A 19,948-nucleotide genomic window follows, 5' to 3' on the forward strand; every position below is an offset into this window, starting at 1 on the left:
ACACTATGAAAGACATCAAGTTCTTCTTTGTACATATGTTAAGTTTCTCTTCCTACAATCCATGCTCATGGTTCCCTAGAAATCATGTTTTTTGACACTCAACTTCTATGTATTAAGTAAGTCAAATGATCAGATTATCTTTAAGCCTGGGAATTAGTACATATTGATATTTTAGTTTTAATGAAATATTTCTCCTCAGTAGTCCCCCAAAATCAGCATGGCAGAGTTAAACAGAACTCTGCCTGAAGACTAAATATATACTATGGGTTCACACAAAACATTTACAAATCAGACTGCTCTAGTCAACTATGAGCTGTCCAAGGACAAGCCTTGTCATGTCTGTCCCCACTGCCTGGTACAGGGTCTACCTAACAGCAGACATTCAATAAGCACAGAATCTGCCAACTCAAGAGATCAGAAACTTATCAGGCACGTCACACCTCTTAATTACCTAGAGCCTCGATTATTTAAGTTAGGAATAAAGATATCTATACAGCCAATTTCATTAAGGTTGTTAAATGATCAAAGAACATATTGTAAAGTTCATTTTCAACTATAAACTTCTATACCCATGCACAGCATTACGGTTTTCTTTCACTCAATAAGCTACCATTAAATCTACCTACAATTCATTTTAGCAAAAGCTCTTAGTCTGGAGTCGATGTATAAATAAGCATAACATTTTCCCAAGGGAAGAGCTCAAGGCTTTCATCCCGATTCTCAAAGGGTCCATGACTCCCAAGAAGTTTAAGAACTAATCCCTTACTTACATAGGAAGATTAACGCCCTACAAAACAATTTCTATTTTTATTTTCTTCTCTACACGTATCTCTACCTGTTCTGTTTTCTCCTACTTTAGCTTCTCCAAAAACGTACAGAAAAATGACTTCTCCGATACACCAATACAGACCAAGCTTTCCTACCACTCCATCTTCCCTCTGTCCTGGGGCCTAGTAAATCACCATGCAGAGGACACACTAGGAAGTATCCATATCACTTGTTAATTGCAGTTGTCTTGGTAATTAGAAACACACTATATACACAGAATTACATTAAGTACCTGAGACTTTAAGGGAACAATTCTAAAATAAGAATAAAAGTACACAGTGTGGAGGGAAAGAAATAGGGGGAAAAAACACATTAACTTATATTTAATACTTCAAGAATCATGCTTTAATGATGTTGTATCTAAAAATTGCATTCCTCCCATCAGTAAGACAAATCAATTCATAAATAACAAGCGTGGTTTTTTTTTAATCAAGGATTACATATTTCATAAACTTGTTCTTGGTCTTCCTTAATGTCAATCAAGTTATATCTAGCACCATAAGATGATCTTAAAATTCAATACAACTGACTAAGGAAAATGGCAGTGCCAAAATCATGGAGATAAAACATATAAGAGATTACAGGACCTTTTTTTGGCTGAGAAATATTTATATGTAAAAAGGCAGACACATGTTTCAAGAGATATTCCTAGCAGCATCTGTAAACAGATTTTAAGTCAAATCCCTGAGGGAGCCTTATGGAACCACAAACATCTAAGCCGCCTCTTTATCAGTAACAGCCCACAGGCTGCCTCTCTCCAGTTAATGTCTTCCATAAATAGGGTGACCAGCTTATCCACTTTGCCTGAGGCTTCCACAATTTTTCCACTGAAAGTTCTGAGTCTCAGGAACTTGCTGCGCCCCACAAACCTGGATGTTGATCACTCTACAATAAGCTAATGGCGGTAGACCAGATATGGCTAGATTAAATTAGAAAACATAGGGTACTACAAAATAATTTTGCTTTTGGAAGAAATGACGTATTACAGAATCCTACTTAAAAACAACTAAATAATCTTATTAGGTTGATTTCCTATTTTTTAATTTTTTATTTTGGAATATTTACAGATACAAAAAAGTTGCAAAGGCAGTATAAAGATGTTCTGTATACGCTTCCCTCAGTTTCCCCCCAAGCCTACATCCTACATAATGATAGCACAATATCAAAATCAAAAGACTGACAATGGTACAACCTGTGTGTACAGCTCCATGTGACTTTATCATGTGTAGATTCCAGTAACCACCCCCACAATCAAGATAAAGAACTGTTCTGTTACCACAAAGATCTCGCTTGTACACCTTGGGGTGATTTTTAAGTCTCCAAATTTATAAAACATAAAAATATACTAGATAACACAAACAGGTAAAATTAGTTTCCCTGCACTTGGGCCAGACGTGAACATGACCAACTAGATCACTTCAGAAACCAGGTACCTAGATTTTAACATACTGCCCAGGCCCTTAACTCGGGGGCGGGAGGAGGGTGGGCAGTCATCCAGGAATTGCTTAAGGTGTCAAAATTAGGTTTGAATCAAAGACAAGTCAGAAAAGAACTAAGAAATGTTCACAGCTTAAGAGTGAGGTTTTCTTTAGGAATTCCCTATCAGGCCCTCTCTTCTGACCCAGATTGACCCATCATTCCTTCTCAGTTACTGGAGTACACTAACACGAGCTCATACACAGAAATAAAACGAAAACTTCTGGACTTAAAAAATCGTAATAACTAGACCAAAGAGGGTAATAAACCAACTCTATTTCCTTTATAGAGACTTTGTCATTACAAAGCATGTGTTAATTTGATAAAAGATTCAGATGAACTAGAAGATAAAGTTATAAACTTCCTATGGTTCTGAGCTATCAGAAACTCTACATCTTATCAAAAAGTTTTTGAAAAATGTATTGTTGCTCTGTTTCAGATGTAAATCAGCACACTAAAATAATGAGAAACCTGAAGGGGGGAGGGAATAAAACTCAATTCTTGAAAGATAAAGTAGTTTAAACTCTTATTCTGAACATAAATTTATGTCCAATATTTTAAAGAAGGTTGTTTTGTTTTGAGTAAACCTCAAGTTCTAAACATACGATTGGGTTGGACTACATAACTTATACATGTAACCCTAAAATCCCATGGGGGGTGTGGGGGTGGCAGCAAGATAAAGACAGAAGTATTATACCAGGCCATTCCAGAATTCTCACATTTCAAATCCAAGTACTAACAGTTCACAGCAATGTGTCCTAGCTGAAACTGCCTTCAGTGAAAGAATTCTGGCAGGAGTACTTGAAAGCAGAAGCCTTAGCTCTTATTTGAACTTATTTCTCTAATCACTGACCTTCCATTTAGAAGGTAAACTGCAAAGTTGTTTTTCTGAAAGGTGCTTGTTTCTTTACTAAAATATTCAAACTCAGGCACAAAAATAACTCATGCAGATACCTATTATAGTAAGTCTTTTAATTCAGTAATTACTCCTAAAACCTTACAATTATATCATTAAGAATTTTCTTAGATTACATTAATTTTATTAGAAACCATTTTTAGAAGCATTAATCAGTCAGCAAATATTTAATCACCCTACTTGTACTAAGCTCTCACGTTTCTACTTATAATCACTAGATGAGTTAAGTTTGATTTACTTTTAGTATGAATTATTTCACTCTAAAAAAACTAACTTAAAAATAACATAATAGGCTCTTTTCTTATTTGTTTCTAGTATTTTCTAATCTTAAGCTCCGACAGCAAACCCTAAATATAGTGAAGAGTCTACCAATAATTATGTAACATGACCAGACAGTGACAATTTCTGCCATGTTTTAATCTGATAACCAATGATTTCCTGTAATTTTTTTCTTTTAAAAAGTGCTTTCTACCAGTCAAATTATATTTCTTGAACTAGAAGTACAGTTGACTCTTGAACATAGGTTTTTATAATTTTTAAATATCTGCACACAAGTGGACCTGTGTAGTCCAAGCCCATGTTGTTCAAAGGCCAACTCTATTTTGGATCAGCCACTGGGAATCTGCATCTGCAGAGCAGACTGTAGTTATACTGGGATTTTCGATGGCACAGGGGTTGGCACCTGAACCCGTGTTGTTCAAGGATCAAATGGAATTTATCTGACATTACAGACTTTTATCTCATGTTAGCCCAAATCACTAAAACTAAAGAGAAGCATAATTTAAATGAAAGTAATGGAATACTATTAATCATATTCTAACAATCTTCAAAAATATTAAAAAGCATCAAGTAATATAGCTATTCATGTTAGGAGGAACGGGATTTAAGCTGGAGAAGTTCACAATTATAATGATCTGAAGGATGTTCAAATTTCACTGTCACAGAAAATCATAAATTTCTAGATATGGTCTTGCTGAAATAGTGATCCATAAGCACCTAGTAGCATCTTCATTCAGGAAACAATCTGTGGCTCACCAAGAATGTCCTGGCTAATAAAAATGCATCTTTTTCCTAGTAGCAAACAGAATGTTTTTAAAGTGATGGTCATCTAGGAGCTATTGCTAAGAGCCTGCTTTACACTGCAATGCTTGGGTCTTGCTTGAGTAGTTCATGTATCATCCTAGGGCTTTATATTTTACAAGGAGAAGATGACAAGGATTTTCCCCAGAGATATAGCCATCAAGCCCAGGTTTAAAAAAGAAAAAGAACAACCATAAAACAAAGCGAAAACTAGGTTATTGGTAAAAGGGCTCAGGTATAACCCTAGTTCCAGTTCCCATCAAAAGCCACCCCCTAAGATTTCGTCTTTCTCCTGGGCAACCTCAGAAGTTTCACATGGGAAAAAGGCCAAAGTGACTGCTGGAGTGCAGACATCAGGCTCACCTGACTACGACGCCTGCGGTTTTATACTGCGTCAGCATGGGAACAGTGGTGCCGAGTGCCCCAACTGAGGGCTGCTGAGGACTGCCTCAGGGGTGCATTTGTGGCTCTTTTCCTCCTGTTGTCCATTTGGAAGGAGAGTGCTTCAGAGATGACAAAGAACAGGAAAACAAAAATTCACACAAAGGAAAAGAAAAGGCCCCTCTCTAAGGCACATCACACACATAATCCTAAAAGCAAGTGATAAAATAAGCCTGCAAACCAGTCATAGACTGCTGTACAAAGCACTGAAGGTGAGAACAAATATCCTGGGAAGACAAACTGGAGAGAGGCTGACTACTGAGCAGATCCTGACATAAAGGGGAAAGAGGTGGCCATCAGCTTGTGTATCCTTCCAGGCTGGTGATGAAAATCAAATAATGGCCCGATTAGGGAACAGAAATTTTGAATATATATTACTAACTGCCATAATGGCTTACTAACTTAATCTTTTCCTTCTTCCTTCAGACAAAAATATGGAGAAGTTGCAATAACCATTTGAAGATCAAAAGAAGGTAATCATTTGTTCACAACCTCTGCATGTTTGAAAGGCTAAACATCAAGAATTTTTTCACAACGAAGTTTCCAAAGTAGATAAAAGAGGTAGATGATCCCGTGTAGAAATCTACCTGCTTTTTTCATCACCTTACAGGAGAAAAATAAAGTCAAAATTCTATCAACTTACCCTTTCCACTTCATGGCATTTTTTCAGTGCATCCCCGTATCTCCCCAAACGCTGATAAGCTGAAATGCACTCTGTCTGAAACCACATACATTGCATTTCATTTAGATTTTCCATGGCAGATGTTCCTTCCTGAAATGGAATCATTCATAAAAATAAGCAGCAAACAATAAAAGAGATCCTAAAATAATCTCATTTTCTCTGTTACAACTATAGCTACAAATATTATGACAATAGCAACAAATATATCGGGCCAGCCTGGTGGTTCAGGTGGTCGGAGCGCCATGCTCCTAACTCCGAGGTGGCCGATTTGATTTCCACATGGGCCAGTGAGCTGCGCCCTCTACCGCTAAGATTGTGAACAACAGCTCTCCCTGGAGCTGGGCTGCCTTGAGCAGCCGGAGGAAGGATGAGTTGCTGGGAGCAGCGGGGTGGCCAGTGTGAGTGGCTGACAGCCAGCATGACTGGCCAACCGGCAACCGACTGCCTGGGGGGGGGCGGGCAAGGCTCATAATACCAGCATGGGCCAGGGAGCTGTGTGCTACACAACTAAACTGAGAAACAACGGCTTGAACCACAGTGGAGGTAGGGGGAGGCAGAAGAGGGGAAAAAGCCTCTAACTGTGTATAAAAACTCTAAACTGAAAAATCTGCAAGAAGGAAATGTGAGCACTTCATTCACTTATTAGCAAGCAGATACAAACTGATTATTTGAGGTCATTAGCAGTTTTCCTCCCCAGCTCAGTTTTCCACATGCCCGGCCAATGAACCAGTGGGGATGCACTGAACACACTCTCGAAACAGCACGGCACCTTGTCAAGAGTAGATGACTAAGAAAGAGCAAGTGTGACCGGCTAGCTGAGCCACAGATGCTGGTGACTACTCTCAAACACCCAACACTTCTCCTTCTTTCCTCCTGTGCCTTTTCAACACACCCCAGTTGTCTGTGGTTTGGTTGGGGGATGGGGTGGGTGTAGGTGTGTGTGTTAATCACTGGACTTGTTTAACTTAAGAAGTTTTGTGTACTCATTTTTTTTTTAATTTACTGGGGTGATAATGGTTAGCAAAATTACAAGGTGTGATCAAACAATATGGTGAATGTTTAAATAAAAAAAATTTATTACAGTAAAAGACCTCTCAAAATACTCCCCCTCGCTTTGAACACACTTATCCCATCATTCTTGCCACTTTCTGAAGCAGTTCTGGAAGTCCTCTTTCGTGAGGGTCTTTAGTTGCGTTGTCGTGGCTGCCTCGATGTCCTGAATCATTTTGACTTTGGGGAAGAGCTAGCAGTTGCATGGTGCTAGATGCAGTGAATAAGGTGGATGAGGACACACCATAATGTTTTTGACAGAAATTGCCATACCAGAAGCGTTGTGTGACATGGAGCCTTTCCGTTGAGATCACAAAATACAGGAAATGCTGCTGCCGAGTGCCATCCAACAGAAAGGCAGGGATCTCCAATACGGGAAGCGGGGCACTGAACCTTAGCAACAGTGTGTGACAAGTTTCAACTTGTTTGGTGCAGTCAGTCAGGTGTGAGCTACGGTTGAGAGGTGTGTTTTAAAGTGTACAGTAAATCATCCCCCATCATGACAACTATCCGTGTCACACATCACTTCTGGTACAGCAATTTCTGTCAAACAAAAACATTACGGTGTGTCCTCATCCATCTTATTTTCCGGATCTGGAACCATACAACTTCTGGCTCTTCCCCAAAGTCAACATGACGATGAAAGGTAAACATTTTGAATCAATCCAGGACATCGAGGCAGCCATGACAGCATAACTAAAGACACTCACAAAAGAGGACTTCCAGAACTGCTTCAGAAAGTGGCGAAAACGATGGGAGAAGTGTGTTCAAAGAAAGGGGGGTATTTTGAGGGGGATTAATGGCAATGTGTCTTTTACTGTAATATTTTTTAAACATTTCACCATTTTTTTTATCATACCGCATACAGAGGTTTCAAGTGTACATTTCTATAATACACTTTACTTCTAATCTCTACCTTGGCCTTCCAGGTAGTACTTTTCTCTACAAACATCACTGCTTTTGTATCTACAGTCGCACTTCCCTCTAACCTTCAAAATTATGATATAGTGGGAAGGGCATTGAAGAGTTTGAATGCCAGCACTATTTACTCTGTGAAAGATGATTCAGGTAACCTCTTCAGAGCCTCAACCATCTTGCTGTAAAATGTCAGACAAACACATGACAAAATGCGGAAAGAATGTTACTATTTTCCTAATTTTTTTCTGCTAATATTCATCATTCTTGCTACTACTTTTCCCCAACATTAAGTACATCTGCCACTTTGCATCTGCTGTTCATCCTACAGCATCTGAGTTTTATAAACACTAGTCATTGTAGTTTCTGCTCCTATGACACAATCCTAATGCCTGGATTTTAAAGTCAGAGACACACTAGAATCCTGGCCCCAAATAAATGACTAGCTGGGTGATCTCCAGATGGCAAAGTACTTGACCTTTCTAAACATTTCCTTAACTGTAATATGAAGGTAATGATATCATAGGATTGTTAAGATTAAATGACACCATGTATATAAAGTACTTAGCTCAATGCTTAATAATTGCTAAAACCAGTTTTCTGTTTCTTCTTACAAATGGTACACAAATTATTAGCATTACTGTAAATATCAGAAAGTAAAAGGCAGGTTCAGATGAAAAAGCCCTTTTCATGATGAGAAAGAAACAACACATAGTCTATAGGTAGTGGCCCTAATAAAAATTAAATAGGTAAGACACATTTAATTTTCATTAAAAGCCACTACCTACAGACTATTTCTGTTTCTTTGTCATCAGAAAAATATACGTATTTCATAAATATATTTGTCTTATATATATGTGCATGTATGTAAGACATACTATTTGTCAATACCTAGTAATATCAGACTTAAATTTCTTAAATTTGATGGGTACAAAATATCTTATAATTTCCCTCACAACTTATGAAGACGTCTTTTTTCGCCATTCCATTTTCTACTTCAGTGAACTATTCATATCCTTTGCCCATACGTGTATTGTCTTGTCTTTTTATTGAGTTGTGTGTGTGTGTGTGTGTGTGTGTGTGTGTACTTCTATGACAACATTCTTGTGAGTAGTTAAATTTTCATAATAAAAGTTCAAGCTATTCTGTGGCTTTTAAATTATAAGGGGTTTCCATTAATAACCACACACAACTAGAATCTAGTTAACATTTAAGGAAGGTGATACGCTGGTGCTGTAGTAGCAATAATTAGTATCACAGAGGATAGTGGTCATTTGTTTTCATCCTAAATAGCTTACTGCAAACACCAGCTGTAAAGACTGGTGTTTCTATGTAATGTGCACTTGGAAATATAAATTACTTATTTCAAAGTATCTTAATTAAAACTTGGAAAACAAACCTGCAGCAATGGTTTCCTCATTATGCCTCTATGTCACATTCAATGTGTTAAATAACTTTCAGTGAATTCTTTGGAGTACATTATAAATTCTTTTTTCATTATATGGCTTGGAAATATCTTCTCCAATTCTATGGTTTATCTTCTGCCTATGCTTATGGTCATTTTTGTTACACGTTATCTTTAATTTTAATATAGCCAAGTGTATCAATTTTACTCCTGTACTTTATGGTTTTGGTGTCTTAAGGGATGTTTCCTCACGTCCTAAAGATAAATTTCTATACTTTCTTCTAGAAGTTTGAAAGGTTTGCTTTCCATACCTAGAACTTTACCTGGAATTGATTTGTGTGCAGCGTAAGATAAGAAAGTTATTTGACTGTCTCAGCAATATTTTTTCATCTCTGACTCTTAAAACACCTCTGGTTATATACGAAGTTTCCAAATATACATGAATCTGTTTCTGACCTTTCTATTCTGTTCCATTAGTCTACTTGTATTTTTAACCACAAACATGTACTATTTTTATAATGTAACAAAGTCAATGTGGAAAAGAATATGAAAAGATGGTAAAGGACAGAAAGGAAAGGAACAAACATTTAGCCCAATAATTTCAGAGAACTTAAATTCTCGAATGTCATAGACCAGTAGTCCATGGACATTAGTTCTACACAGAAAAGGTTCTATGAGCAATTCTGAAGTAAAATACTGTAAAAGAAAAATTAAACAGTAGTCACAAATCGCTAGTGAGACAAAAGCAGTGTAAATCGAGTATTACATATATTCCCTGAACTATGGCAGTGCTTACTACTGTATAAAGCTATCTGACTCCTGCCATTGCTTCTCACCATCCCCCACCAGAAGCACGTGCACACACACACTCAACCACAGCAAGAAACCATACTTAGGATGTGAGCTAAATAGGATTCAAAAATAATAATAAATAATAATAATAAAATAATAACAAAAATGAATTCTTAACTTCAGTGGCAAACTTCACAAGTCACCACAGAACTTCAGTTTCATTTTACTAAGTCAGGCAAGTATATGCTATTTCCTACCCTTGTGAACTTGGAGCACATTTCCTCTGCTTCTTTTATCATATTTGCTCGAAGCATATATTTTGCGCATTTGGAATTGATGAATCGATCAGCTGTGTCTAAAGACTGTGCTTCATCCATCCACTTTGCAGCTTCTCTAAGATTACCTATATGCTTTAAAAGACGAAAGTATTCAAGAAATTACAGTTTATGTTTAAAAGAATATGGATGCAATATCAACGGTAAAAGCTTATAAAGACAAATTAGAAATTTGGTACCCTTTCTGTAAAATTTATCTAGAAATCTTTAGATAAATTAAAATTCACATTTACTAAGAGCTGAATCAAATGATTCACACTGATTACACAACTATGTAACCTAAAACTCTTTAGGATTATTACAGTATTAGTATTAGAAATATATTATCAGGGTGCCATAAAAGTTATTTCTACACAGAAATAACTCTGAGGATTCTTAAGGTGGCCAAATTCTTCAACTACTCAAAAACCATGACTAGAATTTTACCTTGTAAATTTTTGCTTTCATATAGAATAATTCTATTAGAGTTGGGGTACTAGCAATTGCAGCATTAATATAATCCAAAGCCAATGAGTATTGCCCAAGTTTGTCAAAGTGCTGTGCCAGGAAATACTGAACCCAGAGCAGTGTTGTTGGGGGTTCCTTCTCCCCATTCTCTGCAATCAAACAAATATAAAATTACTACAGGGAAGAAAACAAAGTAAAGGATATCACGCATTTTGTCTTCCACAAAGCATAATGAAATCATTATTACAATGATAAACAGTAAAAACCCAGCAAAAATGACCTATGTCAACAGAAAGAGGTATGACTTCATGCCATCAAGTTCAAAAAGTGGCAGCCAAGCAGAGAAACAAGATGTTAATTTCATAGGCTTCTACCCCCCACCTCAGGGGAAAGGAGGGAGCTCAGTCTATGAATTCTCAGGCTAAGGGCAAAGGCAGCAGGCCCAGCAGGTCAAGGAAAACAGCTTGGAGAGAAGACAAGTCTAACCACCACCACAAGATTACCAAGAGGCAAGAAGCACCAGGGCCGAGCACCGCCCAGCCTCGACACTCAAAAGTTGAAGGGTATGAAGACGATACATTCCTGACAGAAGTAATCCTTTGTGACAATGGCAGTCACATACAATCAGCTGAGCTCTCGCCGGTCCCCCACCCTGCATCCTCAAGCTACAGAAGAGTCAATAAAGAAATAACAAGCTCTCCAGATAGATTTCAGAAGACCTACAGGTATAAAATGAGGAATAAAGAGTGGAAAGAAGAATTTACCCACACTACATCAGAAAAAACAGGTCTCGTAGACTAGCTGATCGAATGAAATGCCAACGATGCAAACACCCAAATTAGTGTAAATTAAAACACAAATAATACGTAAAGGCAAAGAGCCCAGCATTTACCTTGCTCCTCTTATATAACTTTATTTCCGGGAAACCAAATATTCGATGAGAGCAAGTTCTTTCTAAGAAGGTTTCTAGCTAATAAATATAGAATAAATGACGATTTGAAGGGACTGGGGCAGTGACCCTCGGTGGCAGCTAAAACCATCGGTGAGAGGCCCTGAGGAGCTCTTTCCTGGGAAGGCTGACAACATCTGAACCCCGAGCAACCGTAACCTCACAACGAGACAAACAATGAGAATGTCATCTGGGTCCAGGTGTGAGAAACAGGAAGTACAACGTGTCACCTATGAAGTATTCACATGGAACATGAATCTAATCAAGCCTGCAAATCTACCCGTGCGCTGGTAAGAAATATGGATGATAGCAAAAATATGAAATGATACCATGAGAAAGCAAATCAGCCAAGTCCAGAACAGGAGACATTCCACAAGACAAATGACCTTTCAATAAACAGTGTTTTTTAAAGTGGGGAGGAGATAGCCTAGTCAAGATTAAAAGAATATTAAGACATAAAAATCAAGTGTGGACTTCAGCTGGATGTGGATTCAAATACATCAATTATACAAAGACACTTTTAAAGCTAACTGGGCAAACATGCGTGCAGACTGGGTGTTAGATACTCCAGTATGAGTTCATTTTGTGTGAGATGGCACTGTGCTTACAGCTTCGGTTTAAATGTTTTAAACATTTAGAGATGCATATTAACACGTTGCGTACGGCGGGGTTTAAATCCCTCGTGAAGATTCTCGTGATCCGTAGGCAACGTGTTAAGGTACTGACAGGTGAAAACGGTATGACTGCTTTAAAAATACTCCAGAAAAAGTAGACTGAATGTACTTCAAATAAGATTGGCAACACATTGATAACAGAAGCTGGGTGATGGGGACACAAGATTCGTTATTCTATTTATTTCTGTTTGTTATTTTATACAAAATTTGTTTCAGAATAACAAAACAAAAGGGCAACTGACATGTAAAAGACACATGAGGAAACACAACTGCACAAGCACAACTGAAAGCATTCTAGAATGTTCTCTAAATTAAGTTGCCTTGATATAACCCTATAAACACAGAAACAAAGAACCAAGTTACACAGGATGTAGGGTGGAAAAAAAGGCAGAAAGAAGTAGGGATTCAATAAATTTCAATATACACTAAGGCATGATCTTTAGCAACACACTCAACCTCTCAAGTCTGTTTCCTCATGTTAATATTGGGTTAACTCCCACCTCACAATATTATGGAAAATTTAAATTAAATAAAATTGAAGTGCTCTTCTCATTTCATTCACTAATCCAAAAAACTATTTAGTAAATAGCTATCATGTATCATGTAGCACGTACATAATAAACATAAGGTAGTTTTACCGTAAGTGACTAAAAATGGATCAAAATGAGTAATCAAATTCCAATTCAATCTAATTTAAACTTACCATAAGGACTAAAAAAGTCACATGTTTTAAGAGAGGCTTCATAATTAGTAACAAGCTCCTGGATTATGGAAATCTGTTAAAGAAACATAGTTTTAAATTTTTAAATACATTTTATTGGAGGTATTTATATTTATTATCGATTAAATTAGATTTGGAAACAATATACAGCTTATTTAAAGACTATACATTAACTAAACTACTAGGGTGTGTGCTCCCCTTGCCGTGGGGGAAGGGGGAGAACACAGAAAATATAAGGATCTCTATTAATAATAAAACAGAATCTCATTCATTTCTCATCTCAAGTAGTTTCAGGTTTTGAAAAACAAATTATCACTAGTTACTACAAAAACTTTTTTTGCCAATAAACACATCTGTATATTTTATTATTAACAGTTTATTTGTGAAGTTGTGAAGCCATTATATATTCAGATTTTTCTAAAATGTCACTCATTACAAAAGTCACATGAAATGATGCAAATTATACAATGAGTTGATAGAAGAAGTAAACTCCTAACTAGATGTTTAAACTACCTTTGTTTTTAGTGATCATTTTGATAAACAGATTTGAATTTCAATGCTATATTCAGGTCGGACTAAAGTATTATAAACTGTACAGTAAATGTGCTATGCCTGAAAGTGCCAAACAAAAAGCAATGTGAATTAGAAGTGGCAGCAGAAAAAAAAGCAGCTTATGAGTACAGTTGGTATTAAATGCCTGTTGATGTTAACTGTTCAGAATGAGTTGGAAAACATACCATCTTATTTGTGAACTTCAAAAAAACACAGGTCAAAAGTGAAGAAAAGCCATTAAAACTTTTAACATTATCTGACCAATGTGGTATTATTTTAATAATGATAATTTTGAAAGTTTTCTAATTTTATAAAGTGGGATGCTACTAATACAACCAGAGAAAAGGAACATACCAGACAGCGGAACAATAGTAATAAGCCATTAATTGTCACAAGTGACAGTTTACAAGGCACAAATTTATCATTCCCTTGTGTGGCATTAAGCAATCTATTTAAAAATACAAATTTCCAAATCGAGTTCCCAAAGAATCTTAAAGAGCTCTTGAAATTTTAAAGTTTTGTTTGATTTGGGGTGAGGGTGGGGTATTACAGAGGGACAAACCAGCCAGTCAACCAGCCTCTCATTCAGAAGTCCTACCTACCTATGTCTCAGGGCTCTGTATGCCTTATCATCTCTAATACCAAATGCTATAAATTAATTATATCATTAAATAAACTGTGATTTCCTTTTTTTCAAGTTTGTAAACATTTATTACAACAATCTAAATATAAGTAAATATAAAATTAACAAGGAGACTTATTCTGTTTATCAATCAGTTAGCATGCCTACAAAAAAATGAAAAGGTTTTGAAAAGTATAAGTGAAATTTAAAACGACTCTGATTTGCTTACTATTGTCAGTAGCCCCAGTAAAAAGGCAGAAAGTGAGAATTTGTACTATACAATTATAGATTTTCTGACCCAAATTCACTTATCTACCTACTACTAAAATAAGGTCTGACACACTGATTACTCTTTTGTGAAAATTGAAACTTTACACACTTTTATTTTCAGAAAAACAATTATATTTTCTTTCCTTAGGCCTCTTTACAAACTAACCAAAATTCACTATAGTTCTACTGCTGCTAAAGAGCAGACCATGTAGCACAAAGTCCTAAACAGATTTTGGTATATGGCTACAAAAGAAACCTCTTCATTCTTTCCATGGAATATAAGATGGTATGATTTAATTAGCTTAATTTTGAATCCAAATTAGCACCCCACCCCAAAAAAATCACATGGTATAGTGTCCAAGAAGCCACTGATTATCCCACAGACACCAGTCAAAAATGAAACCCCCCCAAAAAAGACCAAACTAAAACACTGCTCAGACCTACATGTTATCTTTCAGGTATGATGTTACATCATATGGCATAATTCTCTAAGACAGAAAGGCAAAAAGGAAATAGGTGGGACTACATATTAACAGTGCGGAAAATGTCTAAGTAACACAAAAATAAAATAGAAACAATTTATATGATTTCACTAAAACATGTATGTATAGATACATTCTCAACGAAAATATAACCAAATTGATTAGGGTAGTAGAATATGCATACATTCTTTTGAAACAACAATATTGCTGTTTTAATAAAACTTTGACACAAAGATTTTTAAAAAATTATTCTTAAAATCTGAATAGACCTATAACTAACAAGGAGATTGAATCAGTAATCAAAAATCTACAAAGAAAAGCCCTAGACCCAATGGGCTTCACTGGTGAATTCCACCAAACACTTCTAAACTCATACGATGAGGCCAGCATTACTCTGACACCAAAGACAGATAAAGACATGACACAAAAACTACTGATCAATCAATATCCCTCATGAACATGGATGCAAAAATCCTCAACAAAATACTAGCAAATCGAATTCAGCAGCACATTAAATGGATTGTACACAATGACCAAGTGGGATTTATTCCTGGAATGCAGGGATGGTTCAACATACAAAAATTGATCAATATAATATGCCACATCAACAAAAGGGGAAAAAAAACACATGATCATCTCAACTGATGCAGAAAAGGCATGACAAAATTCAACACCGTTTCATTATAAAAACACTCAACAAACGAGGAATAGAAGGAAATTACCTCAACATAATGAATGCCATATATGAAAAACCTACAGTGAACAGCATACTGAAAGGTTAAAGACTGAAAGCATTTCCACTAAGACCAAGAACAAGGCAAGGATGCCTGCTTTCTTCACTTCTATTCAACACAGTACTGGAAGTTCTAACCAAAGCAATTATGCAAGAAAAAAATAAAAGGCATTTAAATTAGAAAGGAAGAAGTAAAAATACCTGTTTGTAGATGGTATCTTACTTATAGAAAACTCTAATGATTCCACAAAAAAACTTGTTAAAATAAATGAACTGAGCAAAGTAGCAAGATACAAAGTCAACACACAAAAATCAGTTGTATTTCTATATAAAAACAATAAATAATTTGAAAAGGAAATTACAAAAACAATTCCATTCAGAAGAGCATCAAAAAGAACAAAATACTTAGGAATTAACTAACCAAAAAAGTGATAGACTTGTACAAGAAAACTACGAAACAATGCTGAAAGAAATTAAAGACAAATCCACATTCATGGATTGAAAGACTTAATATTATTAAAATGTCAATACTACCCAAAGAGATCTACAGAGTCAATGCTGTCAAAATCAAATCCCAGTAACTTTTTTGGTAGAAATAGAAAATCCAATTCTAAAAATCACATGGAATCTCAAAGGACCCCAAATAGCCAAAACAATCTTGAAAAAGAATAAAACCAGAGGAGCCACACTCCTGATTACAAAACTTAGTGTAAAGCTACAGTAATCAAAACAGTTTGGTATTTTCACAAAGACTGACATAGAGACTAATGGAATAAAATAGAGAGCCCAGAAATACACCCTTGTATATATGGCCAAATGATTTTTGACAAGGGTGTGAAAACCATTCAATAAGGACATTCTTTTCAACAAATGGTACTAGGCAAACTGGATATCCACATGTAAGAGAATGAAGCTAGACCCTCACCTAACACCATATACAAAAATGAACTCAAAATGGGTCAAGGACCTAAATTTAAGACCTAAAACAAAACTCTTAGAAGAAAACACAGGACAAAAGCTTCACAACACTGAATTTGGCAATGCTTTCTTGTATACAACACCAATGGGACTGGTAACAACAACAAAAAGCCAAGCTGGATTTCATGAAAATTTACAAATTTTGTGCATCAAAAGACACTCATTACCCACAGTAAAAAGGTAACCTACAGAATGGGAGAAAATATTTGCAAATCATGTATCTGGTAAGGGATTAATATCCAGAATACACAGAGAACTCCTAAAACTCAAAAACACCACCAAAAAAAAAAAAAACAATTCAAAAATGGGCGAAGTACTTGAATAGACACTTCTCCAAAAAATATATACAAATAACCAATAAACACATGAAAAGTTGCACAGCATTACTAATCATGCAAATGAAAACTACAATGAGCTACAACCTCATAACCAGTAAGATGGCTATTATCAAAAAAAAATTTTTTTAAAGAAAACTGTTGAAGAGGATGTAAAGAAATTGGAACCTTGTACACTATTAGTAGGAATGCAAAATGGTACAACTGCTATGGAAAACATTCTGGCAGTTCCTGAAAAAATTAAAAACAGAATTACTAAAAGATCCAGCAATTCCACTTCTGGGTATGTAGCCACTGGATTAAAAGCAGGGTCTCGAAGAGGTATTTGTACACCCATGTTCATAACAGAATTATTCACAATAGTAAAAACGTGGAAGCAACCAAAGTGTATCAATGAATGAATAGGTAAGTAAAATGTGGTATATACATAAAAGAGAATATTTTTCAGCCTTAAAAAGGAAAAAAATCTTGCAATATGCTATAACATGGATGTACCTTGAGGACATCATGCTAAGTAAAATAAGCCAGTCACTATGTGATTCCACTTATATGAGGTACTTAACAGTACTTAAAATCATACAGACGAAGTATAATGATGGCTGTCGGGCTGGGAGAGAAGATAGTGTTTAAAGGGTGTAGAGTGTCAGTTCTACAAGATGGACAGATGGTGGTACTGGTTGCACAAAAATGTGAATGTATGTAACACTACTGAACTGTACATTTAAAAATGGTTACACAGTAGGCTTGTTAGGGTTATTACTTTGTGAGGTATGTAAATGTCTAATCACTGTTATTTTGTACACATGAAATAATAAAAAAGGTTACAATAGTAAATTTTATGTTAAATGTACTTTACCACAATAATTTTTTAAAACATACAGTGGTTCTGAAAGTGTGATTCTCCCATCATTAACATAATCAACACTAGCAAGCATCACCTGGTAATTTGTTAGAGATGCAAATTTTTGGACCAAACCCCAGATTTACAGAATCAGAAACTCTGGGGCCCACCAATCTAATTTCAGCAAGCCCTCCAGTTAATTCTGATACACACTAGAGCTTAAGACTGAGTTGAAAAAGACTACTGTTATAAAGCAAAATTAAAGAGGCTGTTATAAAGCAAAATTAAAGATAATAGACATTTTAACCCACCGTGATCAATACGACCCCATCACTCTCACTTAAAATACCTGCAACTTAAAAGACTTTCCAGACTTTGAACCATACTCAAGTTGTTCAATTTGTAGAGCCAAATATTTTTTATGAACTTACAGTGCCATCTACTGGCAATTGCAAAAAGTGCAGGTAGGGCAAGTTTTAAATAAAGGTATTATATACCTTTGCGTAAGAGTGAAACATGTTTAAAGTCAGTTCAATAATAAAACAAACAAAAAAAAAAGCAGAAAATACAAATAAAAACCACAATGAGATATCACCTCACCCCAGTCAGAATGGCTATCATCAACAAGACAAATAGTAACAAGTGTTGGAGAGGCAGTGGAGAAAAAGGAACCCTCATACACTGTTGATGGGAATGCAGACTGGTGCAGCCGCTATGGAAAACAGTGTGGAGGTTCCTCAAAAAATTAAGAATGGAATTACCATATGACCCAGCATATGACCCCAAAAATCTGAAAACATTTATCCATAGACATATGTGCTCCGATGTTCATCGCAGCTTTATTTACAGTGGCCAAGACATGGAAACAACTAAAATGTCCTTCGACAGATGAATGGACAAAGAAGTTGTGGTATATATATGGAATACTATTCGGCTATAAGAAAAAGTGAAACAGTACCATTTGTGACAACATGGATGGATCTTGAGATTATAACACTAAGCAAAATAAGTCAGACAAAAAAAGCAGAGAACCATATGATTTCACTGATATGTGGTATATAAAACTGAAAACAACAAAAGAACAAGACAAACAAATGAAGGAACAAAAACTCATAGACATAGACACTAGTTTAGTGGTTACCAGAGGGTAAGGGGGCTGGGGGGTTCTAGAAGAGGGGTAAACGGGAGTCAAATATATGGTGAAGGAAGGAAAACTGACTCTGGGTGGTGAACACACAATGTGAGAAATAGATGACGTATTACAGAATTGTACACCTGAAATCTGTATAACTTTATTAACAATTGTCACCCCAATAAACTTTAATAAAAAATAAAAAATAAAAAAGTGCATCAAAACATACTGAAGTTACATATAATTCTTCATAAAGGAGTATAAACACTACTAAATAAAATAGATCTTCAGCTTCAGAACTTCAAAACAAGACCCCAATTGAGGAAAATCAAGATAATGGAAAGCCCATATGAAATCTCCTAAATAAAAACACTGCAAAAACTGGCTTCCCTGGTTCATTAGGCATATTTCTTTCTTTTCTTTTTTTTTTAGCCATATTTCTTGAATCTAAAAAAATTTCATCATCGCCACTAACTCAGTAATTAAGTACACAATTTCAATTTTTCAAATTTGTCTATGAAAGTTAGTCTAAGGAGTTTTACTCGGGTGTAAGGACTCATTTTTTTTCAAGTTTACTTAACCATTTATCTCTCATTAGGAAGTATATTCAACTCCTTCTTTGTAAAACTTAATACATAATGGCTATTCTTGAAAATATTATTTTGCCACTGCCATTTAAAATCAAGAAAGTCAATCTACTTAAGTTAGGTATCTAAGGTCACAATAAAAAATAGCCTCAAAATGGACAGCTTAAAACATATGGCCAACATTTTTTATGAACTGAAAAATGTCTAAGTTCAACTACCTTCTCTTGACTTACATATTTTATTTGGATTTGATAAAGACTGAAGAATCTATTTTTTTGCGAACAATATCTAACCTGGGCAAATACTGTGACTACCATAGATAATTTCCTAAAGTATAGCCTTTGATCAGCTTTTTGTATGTACAAGTTAAAAGAATTCTTTATTAACCTTAAAGACAAAGTCCTACACCACCATACATGATACACAATTTTTCATAATATAGGTACAAATTCACATTTAAAATGTAACACGAAAGCCACTGAAAGGATCTTTTCTTTTTTTTTTCACCCAAATTAGAAAACTAAGCATAATAGTGTATCAACAAGGACCACAACTGCTGGATTAATTTCCAATAAATGTACGAGTAGTAACAATTTGGGTTTCAAAGGAGCTAGATACAGATGTAAGTTGTCCAAGTACGACACTACAATGAAATAAGTAATTTCTTTCATAGATGAGGTATGACTAGTAGGGGGTGAGAGAATG

General features: G+C 35.6%; 1 protein-coding gene across 4 annotated transcripts in view; it reads right to left on the reverse strand.

Annotated features, from left to right (window-relative positions):
• Positions 1-19,948, reverse strand: part of NAA16 (N-alpha-acetyltransferase 16, NatA auxiliary subunit) — a 55,633-nt gene that overhangs the window by 9,028 nt on the left and 26,657 nt on the right. For 3 of the 4 annotated variants that reach the window (XM_074329340.1, XM_074329338.1, XM_074329339.1), the window contains 4 exons: positions 12,694-12,766; positions 10,347-10,516; positions 9,843-9,995; positions 5,385-5,513 (listed from right to left, as the gene is read on the reverse strand). In XM_074329340.1, the coding sequence (XP_074185441.1) occupies positions 5,385-5,513; positions 9,843-9,995; positions 10,347-10,516; positions 12,694-12,766 (525 nt within the window). Of the gene's footprint in view, positions 1-4,663; positions 4,804-5,384; positions 5,514-9,842; positions 9,996-10,346; positions 10,517-12,693; positions 12,767-19,948 lie in introns of all 4 variants that reach the window. The other variant, XR_012495440.1, reaches the window with a different exon arrangement.

The sequence above is a fragment of the Rhinolophus sinicus genome, linkage group LG04 (genome assembly GCF_036562045.2).
Source record: "Rhinolophus sinicus isolate RSC01 linkage group LG04, ASM3656204v1, whole genome shotgun sequence".
NCBI classification, from domain to species: Eukaryota; Metazoa; Chordata; class Mammalia; order Chiroptera; family Rhinolophidae; genus Rhinolophus; species Rhinolophus sinicus.